Below are 9,537 nucleotides of genomic sequence, written 5' to 3'. Positions count from 1 at the left end.
ATTGCTTCAGTTTCTGTCATTCTTCTGAATACCATGGGGCTAATTTTGAAGCAGGTCTGAGAAGATGCTAAGGAGATATTGAGGGTATTCTCATGATCACTGGAAAGTGGGCTAAAGGAACTTAGCCCGCTTTCCAGTCATCATGAGAACCAGCAGGTGAGCCCGATGGTTCCCTGGTGGCTAGCCTGCCAAAGTAGCCTTCCCCTTAGCCCAGGTTAGCGGAGTGAGCGCTCCACTAACCCGGGCTTCCTGATCATGTATTGCCACGGAGCGCCTCCACACCACATCAACACATGAGGAGACCCCCGGCTTGGAGGCTGCAAGCAGCCTCCTGGGCTCAGGGGTCTCTCCAGGATGCCCCGCACACTTACACGGGGCATCCTGGAACTTCTGGGGGCCGTGCAGCCCCCAATCCCCACAGCCTCCACCAGCTCTGTGATGGAGCTGGCAGTTGAGTGGGCAGCCAATTCGACCAACCTGGGCCTCGATTGTCTGCGGGGAGAGCGGCTCCCGTGGGTCTCACTGATCGTGAGACTCACCTCCTTGTATCTACTGCCCTAGTGAATCCATAATTCCAAGTTTGTACCAGAGCATCGACAGAATCATCAGCAGAGCCAATGCCAAAACTTTCCAAGGCTTCTTGGAATCACATTGGATCAAATAACCTTCTCTGTTGGACCAGCCTAATGGGTCCTTCATCCTTACAGAGGTGGGTTGTGGCTTCAAATCCTACCTTAACTAGATGGTGCATTCATGGCAATGGGGAAAAAACAGGAGTCCCTACCCATGGAACACTACACTGATAGGGTAAAAGACCAAATAGAGCATGTGACCAGCAACATGAGTCAGTCTCGAGACCACCTGGGTTAGGCCCATAGTTGTCATGGTCACTATGAACTCCTGAGCTGCTCCTGACAACCCAGTCCCATAGTGAATGATGAAGTATCCCACCACCAGCAATCTAGATCACTCCAATGTCAACTCTGCAACCAGATCCATCAGCTCAGTTAGAGACTCTGAGGAACAATGACGTGATCTGTACACCAGCAGTAGTCCCAATCTATCCTTGATCCCTAGGTTTAGTTACAGATAATCAAAAAGGGCTAGTTCCCCAACAGGGATTCTAGTAAGGGAGACAGTGTCCTTATAGACCACAGCCACACTACCTCCCCACCCACATTGTATCACCTGCTCCACCACAGAATATCCTGCTGGGATCAACCTAGACCACTAGCCTCCCCCGACCAGGTCTCCATAATGCATAGCAGGTCAGATCCTTCATCAAATAATGGATGATCTCCATTTTGTTTTGGACTGACCTGGCATTACAATGTAGCAAGGTTGCTCTGTGGGAGACTTTGTTCTGCTTTATAGACTCAGCAGGTGTGCTCACATCCAAGATCAGCAGTTGCTGTACCAATGGATCATTGCACCCAGACCCAAGGAGACACGGACACAGAAGTATTATGGAGGAACTGGTCACTTTATTAGGGGTACAAGGTTTTAAGACAGTGCCTGCACAGGCACGGCAGCTGGGGTTGGCATTCAGAGCAGCAACAGTGCGGGCTCGGATGGGGGGGGCACCACGTGGCCACCCCCGCCCTAGAATCTCATGGCACAGACACCTCGGCTCCAGGCGGCCCACCTTCCAGAAGGGGGCGCCCTTCGTTGCCGACCTAAGGTCAGGACCCTGCAATTTACATCACCTGTCCGACGCTGTAAAGCCATACGGAAGGGTGTCGGTTGCAGGGAGGTGGGAGCAAGGCAGCATCCCTGATCTGTAAAGCCTCAAGGGATCTGCCCCTCCACCTTACAGCTAAAGCTTACCTAAGGTGCCGCACCGCATCAGCCGCTCACCTCCGCACTGTGCCCGCTAACCCCGTGGTAAAAGTGACCACAAGCTATTCCCTGGCTAACTAATCAGTCCCGCTAAGCAACCTTGCTACTAACTGGTATAGGTTGAGGCAGGCGAAAAAAGGTGCACGCTAAGGCCAATCAAGCGTATACCCAAAAAATTCCTGCCTGGCCCCAAACGGCGACCAGCAAAGCCCAACCTATGCCAGAGGGAGGGAGGGAGGGTGCTCGGTCAGGGAAGGACTGAGCCGGCACAGGCCTGCTGCCGGTTCACTGCTGCTAGCCCCGCTTCCGAGACGGAGCCGGGCCAATGGGAGCTAGCTCCCAGTGCCACGTGCTCCAGGGGGTGGGGCTGAGGGCAAACAAGCCGCGCAGCCTAGAGCGGCTGCGATCGGCTGGCTTGCACCCAGACCCAAGGAGACACGGACACAGAAGTATTATGGAGGAACTGGTCACTTTATTAGGGGTACAAGGTTTTAAGACAGTGCCTGCACAGGCACGGCAGCTGGGGTTGGCATTCAGAGCAGCAACAGTGCGGGCTCGGATGGGGGGGGCACCACGTGGCCACCCCCGCCCTAGAATCTCATGGCACAGACACCTCGGCTCCAGGCGGCCCACCTTCCAGAAGGGGGCGCCCTTCGTTGCCGACCTAAGGTCAGGACCCTGCAATTTACATCACCTGTCCGACGCTGTAAAGCCATACGGAAGGGTGTCGGTTGCAGGGAGGTGGGAGCAAGGCAGCATCCCTGATCTGTAAAGCCTCAAGGGATCTGCCCCTCCACCTTACAGCTAAAGCTTACCTAAGGTGCCGCACCGCATCAGCCGCTCACCTCCGCACTGTGCCCGCCACAGCGGGCGTCAGCCTAGCTTGACGCCCCGCCACCCCACAGGCCTAACAGCACTGTTGCCAACCCCAGCCGCAGATCGTCTAAGAAATACCTCATACCAAGGGGGGACAAGTACACCCCATCACCCCTGAATAACTGGGGGAGCGAGAACGCGATGTCGTTGTGTGGGATGCACCCACCCCCCTTTGAGGCGATGAAGCGCGCCATGGCCGCGTTCACCCCGCGCCTAGCCCTATCTACCTTGTTCTGCTTCACCGCCCCCCTCCAGACTCGCCGCTGAGTGATGTCAGACCAGATGACCACCAGCCCCGGGCACCAGGAGAGGGCGACCACCAGGTCCTGGGCAATCTGTCTTGAGAGCGAAATGCCAGACTGGTCCACCAGGTCGTTGCCTCCAAAATGCAGCAGCAGGACATCCGGGACAGGATTCCCTTCCAGGAACTCGTGCAGCATCGGCAGGAACTGGGCCCTCCGCATGCCCCGCCGGCCAAGCCACTCCACAGTGGCCCAACGCCCCAAACCAAGCTGGGTTCCAGGGTCGGCGCTCTGCGCCCACTTGCGTGCCCAGAAAATGAAGGAATGGCCCAGTATGAGGACTCTTGCGCGCTGCCCGGCCGCCCTCGGCCCAGCCGACTGAGGCCCTGCGCAAGAGGAGAAAGCGTTAGGAGTGGCACAAATAAATGGTTCGTGGGTGGGGGTGGGGTGGGGCAGAATTTATGCGCCCATCTACCGCACGTATCGGCGGTAAGCCGCTGACCGCCACCTGCCCAGCCGCCGGATTTCCGGGCCCGAATAACCCATCCGAGCAGCCATGGAAGCCGCCCCAATCCGAAAGGAGTGGGGGGCCAGATCCTGGGTAGGCACCCCCACCGCCACAAAGGCTCTCCTCATCACCGCCCAAAACTGGAATTGGGTCACGTGGCGCCCATTAGCGTGGATAAAGAGGCACCCCATAGCTGAACCCCTGGCCTCCGTGTAGTCCTCCAGTGCACGGACTGGGCACAAGCCCGGGTCGCCAGCGGCATGCAGCGCGACACTCTGCCCCTTGCCTCTCTGATCTGTTTTTGAAAACCTAAGGTGCAGTACCACCCGGGAAGCACCCACGGTGAGGTCACTGAATTGAAGTACCCTACTCGTGGGGCCGCGCCTGCTCCTGGGGAACATCTCTCCAACCCTAAAGGCCCCGAAGAAAGCAACCAAGGCTGCCGCCCTGAACAGGACCTCCTCATAAGGAGACGCACAAACCCCAGCAAGTTGCCGCAGTGCCAGCTGCAGCGCCTCTGGGGTGACCGGCCTACGTCGGTCAGGTTGCACGGGCGTCTCCCTCGCCCAGCCCTCCAGCATGCGCCGGACCCTGAAGTCCCCAGAATGGTCGGGGAGGCCCCTTGCTTTCCCAAAGAAAGCCAGCGCAGCCAAATGGCCGGCCATGGTGCTCACCGCCAGCCCCTGGGCACGGAGGTGCACCAGGTACTGCATCAGCTGTTCCGGCGGCACAGGCCACACATGGACCAATCCTACCTGAGCTCTAAACTGCAGAAAGGCCCTGACCCTTTTGTCGTAGGCAACCCGTGTCCTGGGCGCTATGGAGGCTTGGATGGCCCTAAACGCCTCTACATCCCAAGGTTCCACAACCATTCGGGCACCTGCTCGGGCTCCTTGGCGGCTCCAGGTGCCAGCTTCCGGAAGCGCTGCATCTGGAAGCGAGACAGGGCATCTGCCACCTCGTTCTGCACCCCTGGAACATGCTGGGCGGTGAAGAGCGTGTTATGGCGAAGGCATGTTAGAACCAGGGCCCGCACCAGCCCCATCACCCTCTGTGATTTGGAAGTCTGGCTATTAATAATCTGAACCACGGCCAAATTATCGCACCAGAAACGCACGACCGAGTCCTTGAAGGACTCGGCCCAAATGTGCACCGCCACCACAATGGGGAAGAGTTCGAGGAAGGTGAGATCCCTTGTGATTCCCCGTTCCGACCAGCTGCCCGGCCATCGTTCCGCGCACCAGCGCCCTCTCAGGTACAGGCCGAACCCAAGGCCGCCCGCGGCGTCTGACTGAACCTGGAAGTCGGCCTCGAGCAGCTGGGAAGAACGCCAGAATGACACCCCATTAAAGGACTCCAGGAACCTGAGCCAGAGCCCCATATCCTCCCTCATGGCGGTAGACACCCTAATGAGGAAATGGGGTCGATTACACCCCACCATGGCGTCACACAGGCGCCTTAGAAAGGGGCGGCCTGGAGCCACCACCCTGCAAGCGAAGTTCAGGTGGCCAACCAGCGATTGCAATTTGCGTAGCGTTACCTTCCTAGCCTCTCTGCATTCCCTGAGCAATTCCCTCATGATGCTGAGCTTGTCCCCGGGGAGGCGTGAGAGCTGTCCCACCGTGTCCAGCTCTATCCCCAGAAATGTAAGCTTCGTGGTCGGGCCCTCTGTCTTGTCCTTAGCCAGTGGCACCCCCAGATCCCCGCAGAGTGCCCTGAATGAGCGCAGTAAGTGTAGGCATTGGCCAGAGCCCTCCCTTCCTCCGAAAATAAAGTCATCTAAATAGTGAGCGGAGGAGCGTAGCCCCGCCCTCCGGCGCAGTGCCCATTCCAGCATAGAGCTGAAAGCCTCAAAGGCCGCACAGGAGACCGAGCATCCCATGGGGAGGGCTCTGTCGATGTAAAATCCCCCTTTAAATGCGAAGCCCAAAAGGTCAAAGTCATCAGGGTGCACGGGCAGGAGGCGGAAGGCGGATTCAATGTCGCACTTCGCCATCAGTGCCCGAGGCCCGCAGCCCCTGATCATGGCCACAGCCTCATCAAACGATGTATACCGTACTGAGCAAAGGTCCGCCGGTATCCCATCGTTAACCGAGTCGCCCCTTGGGTAGGACAGGTGGTGGATAAGCCTATACTCTCCCGGCGCCTTCTTAGGGACCACGCCCAAAGGGGATACCCGCAATGTTGGCAGTGGCAGCCTGTCAAAGGGGCCCAGCACCCTCCCCAGAGACACCTCCTTGGCTATCTTTTTCGCTACTATGTGTTCCATCCCCCTAACCGATTTTAGGTTGCGTGCAAAACTATGGACCCGCCTGGATTGGCACGGAATCCTAAACCCCTTCACAAAACCATCCTCAATATAGCGTGCGCGCTCCCTGTTGGGGTAGTCACGCAGCAGCCTCCGGAGCACCGGGATTTTAATTGGGCTGGGGCCCTTTTCCAGCCGTGGCTGCTGGGCCCTTTGCCCCTCCCGGGCCTTGGTATCCCCCTTTTCCCCTAAGGGCTTTGGCCCGCTGGCAGTAGATACTGGCGTGCCGCCCACCGCAGAAGCCACAGTCATGCTGGTACTTGCACGGGGAGCGGGCATACTTCCCGTTCTTGTTAAATTCCCAGCACACCAGGGGACCTTGAACCCCCTGTGCGCCTGAGGCCGAAGCCGCTGACGCTGCCGGTGTTTTGGAAATGAGGTGCCCGCTGTCGGCGCGCTCGCCAACCAAGGGCCTCGCGGGTGTCATAATCTGAAGCCATAACTCGGGGTGCTGCCTTTCCCAGGATATACCCGCATTGCTGGAGGCGCGCTCGCGGAACGCTTGGTCGTAGCGCTCCCAGGCATTACCAGCAAAGTCCATGAAGGCTCTGTGTATAATATCAAAATACTTAACAAGAGCGGGGCCCCGCTCTGGATATTTCTGCATCAGAACACCCATGTAGATTGTGTACCCCGAAACCCAATTTGCCCAATTATGCTCAATGGGCTTCCGCTTTGTCCTCTCCTTGTCCTTCCCCTGGGACCCCTCCTTCTCCAGTGGCTCCGGCTCCTTGAAGAGCAATTGGAACACGTCAATGCACTCTCCTTTCCAAATCCGTTCCTTAACTGCTGGAAGGAGGTGGTCCCCCAAGGGTACGGGCCCATCCCCAGTATGCCAAGCAGAGCTGAACTGTGCCGTTGGCCCCTGGGTGGGCAAAGCAGCGCTCCCCCCTTGCCAGACCTGATTACAGGTGGCGTGTGGAGATGCCCAGTTAACTGGCCCTGGGAACCACCCGTATGGTCCGTAGGGGGTGCTAAAGGGCAGTCCCCACGGCCAGGCCCCCTGTGGGGACTCACCATTGTCATCCCTGCCGTCTCCTGGTCCTGAGTCCGCCGGTTGTGTCGTGATCCCCGCTGGTTCCTCGTGGGCAGTTCCCGCCGCCGCCTCCAAAGCTGCTAGACGGTCAGCAAAGCCCTGCATTAGTTTTGCCTTCTTTTCCGCCCTGTTTGACTTTTTTGCATGTGGGGGCACCCCCGAAGGCCCCCCGCCCGCCTCGTCGCCCTCTAGAGTGGTGCGCTGCCTCTCAAGGGCCTGCAGCCGTGCTATAAACGCCCTGATGGCACCCAGTTCCAAATCGCCCTCATCGTCGGAGGAGGATTCGGCGGGTGCGTTTGGCCTCTTAGGTGGCCGCGTTGGCTTGCCACCCTTCTTGGCTGGAGCCTTCCCACCCTTTTTAACTGGGGCTTTCTTAACTGGGGCTTTCTTAGGGCCCATGTCCCAAAGGATGAAGCTTATGGGCCTGTACCCTGCCCTCAAGTGCGTAAACGAGTGACCTGGCCGGCGCAAGGCTGACTGAGGCCTACGCTGGCAAGGAAGGCCTATGAGTCACAGCGCCTGCCCCACCCAGCCGTGGTAAGGCCCAGCCCCACTGAAAGGCCCCCAAATGAAGCTTAGGCCCGGCAGGGGAGGCCCACGAGCCCACCAGGGAGGCCTAGTCAATGCAGGCCCCCAAAATGGGTGTGTGGGGGGGGTTAGGCCCTACAGGCCCGACAATAAAGGCAAAGGCCGCCCTTAGCAGAAGGCCTAAATGGGCCCTGGGTTGAAGGGGTTCACACAGTTCAAGCCAACACCCCCAACGTCCAATCAACCCTCCCCCAGATGACCGGGTTAGTCAATTGCCCCCCCGCTGAAGGCCTGGTGCGGCCTACTGAGGGCCTGGGGCGGCCTGCTGCCCTCACTCGATGCTGGGCAGCTTGGGCCTGCCGGGGCCTAGAAGCCCTTGTGTGGAGAGGCCCGAAGATCAAAGGCCGTTCCGAGGAGGACTTAAAAGCCTCTCCTGTGATCCCCCCAGAGCCCGTTACCACAGGCGGCCGGGCTACAGAGGCCCTGGCCGCCCAGCCGCTCCAATCCGCTGCTCGCTCGAAGGGCCGCTGCACTGCTCCCCGACGTTCCGCTCCCGTGGGCCTCCTGCTCCGGCTTCCGATTCGGGTACCCAGCCAGCCACGTGGAGGCCCCGAAGCCGAGCAGCAGCACGTCCTTCCTTCTGCTCGGTCAGGGAAGGACTGAGCCGGCACAGGCCTGCTGCCGGTTCACTGCTGCTAGCCCCGCCTCCGAGACGGAGCCGGGCCAATGGGAGCTAGCTCCCAGTGCCACGTGCTCCAGGGGGTGGGGCTGAGGGCAAACAAGCCGCGCAGCCTAGAGCGGCTGCGATCGGCTGGCTTTTCTCTTTGGATTTTTTTCCCCTTTCCTACCCAAGCATATAAGAGGCAGGGGGGAAGTTATGCCCCTCATCAGCACTTACATTACATAACAGGCAATCACACAACTGTATTCTACCCATAATGAAGTTAAATAATAATAAGTTAAAGTTAAATAATAATAAATAATAAATAAAATAATCACAATAATGTTAATTGAGCTAGAAGGGGAAAGAGTTAGATTTAAAACTTAAAACGGCAACTTAAAACGGCTGCTTGAATACAGGGAAAGTGGTGTGTTGTTGTTGTTGTGGCAGGGTACAGCTCATGCAGACAGGGTCAGTGTCTATAGCTTTTATATACCTAAACTGTCTGCCAGAGATTGGATGAATATGCGGGGGGTGGGGTACAATTCTGATTCCCACACCATACATTCATTGTCCTTTGGATCTGATCAACTGAACAAGGCTAATGACATTCAAAGATACATGAGTGCTTCATTGGAATGAGGATGTGAAGAGCTTGGCAGGATGCAGAAAGGACAATGTACAGCCAGGGTCATTAATCCAGCCTTAGCTTCACTTTGATTCCCTTGTGTTGGTTCATCTGGGAGAAGCCTTGCTTAGGACAGGAGGCTTTTCAAACAGAAGGCTTTACCATAGATTTACTGCGAGGCTTTACTGTCAGTTTGGGGCATAATAGAAAAAAACCCCGATGCAAAAAAGAGGATTCTTTTTACCCCAGACATAAATCAGGCTAGGTTCCAGTATGGAGGGAAAACCCCAAATAGTGTGTGAAGTGCTCTCTGAAATATCACACAGACTTTGGGGGTAAATCTGGCCGATATGTGAACGCACAGCCACCCAAGGTAAAGTCGCCATCTGAAAAAGCTCCAGGAGATGCTGATCTTGTCACTGCTATAAGCTATGTTGCCGTAGAGCATTATGCACGCATATTCTGAAAGGCTGAAGTCCATAAGCTAGGGGATGATCCAGGCATTCGCATTGCTTCTCCAAATACCTTAATAAGCCTTTCTCTGCAGAGAATAAATTCTGAGCAAAAGGGCTGTTCATTCTAGTGACCAGGAAAGTTTAAAGCATCCCTGATTGTGGATGTCGTCATAGTGACAGTGCTGCATGACTGGGGTTTGATTTGGAACGTTGTGTGTTTGTGGTAGAATTTTGTCATAGGGTTGCTGTGAGGATTCTAAGATAATGCACATGGAATTCTTTGAACTATATCATGAAAATATTATTTAAAGTATACACTGGAGTGATTTAAAAGAATAAGTTGCTAGAAAGCATCAGAGCAGCTGGGTGGGTGTGTGGGTGTGTATGATACTACTAGCTTTGGGGCTACACTGAATAATTTCTGATGTTAGAAGATGCCTAAATAATTCAGGCTAG

General features: G+C 56.5%; 1 protein-coding gene across 1 annotated transcript; it reads right to left on the bottom strand.

Annotated features, from left to right (window-relative positions):
* Positions 1–1,462: 1,462 nt before the first annotated feature.
* On the bottom strand, positions 1,463–8,147 carry LOC128345939 (uncharacterized). The gene is made up of 2 exons (XM_053298639.1): positions 4,346–8,147; positions 1,463–3,343 (listed from the first exon to the last, which is right to left on the bottom strand). Exons 1-2 carry the CDS (start codon positions 6,050–6,052, stop codon positions 2,954–2,956), a joined length of 2,097 nt encoding a protein of 698 aa, XP_053154614.1. The 5' UTR covers positions 6,053–8,147; the 3' UTR covers positions 1,463–2,953.
* Between the last annotated feature and the right edge of the window lie 1,390 nt (positions 8,148–9,537).

The sequence above is a fragment of the Hemicordylus capensis genome, chromosome 2, assembly GCF_027244095.1.
Source record: "Hemicordylus capensis ecotype Gifberg chromosome 2, rHemCap1.1.pri, whole genome shotgun sequence".
NCBI classification, from domain to species: domain Eukaryota; kingdom Metazoa; phylum Chordata; class Lepidosauria; order Squamata; family Cordylidae; genus Hemicordylus; species Hemicordylus capensis.
Note: the sequence above shows the minus strand (reverse complement) of the source record. Positions and strands in the feature narration are given on the sequence as shown.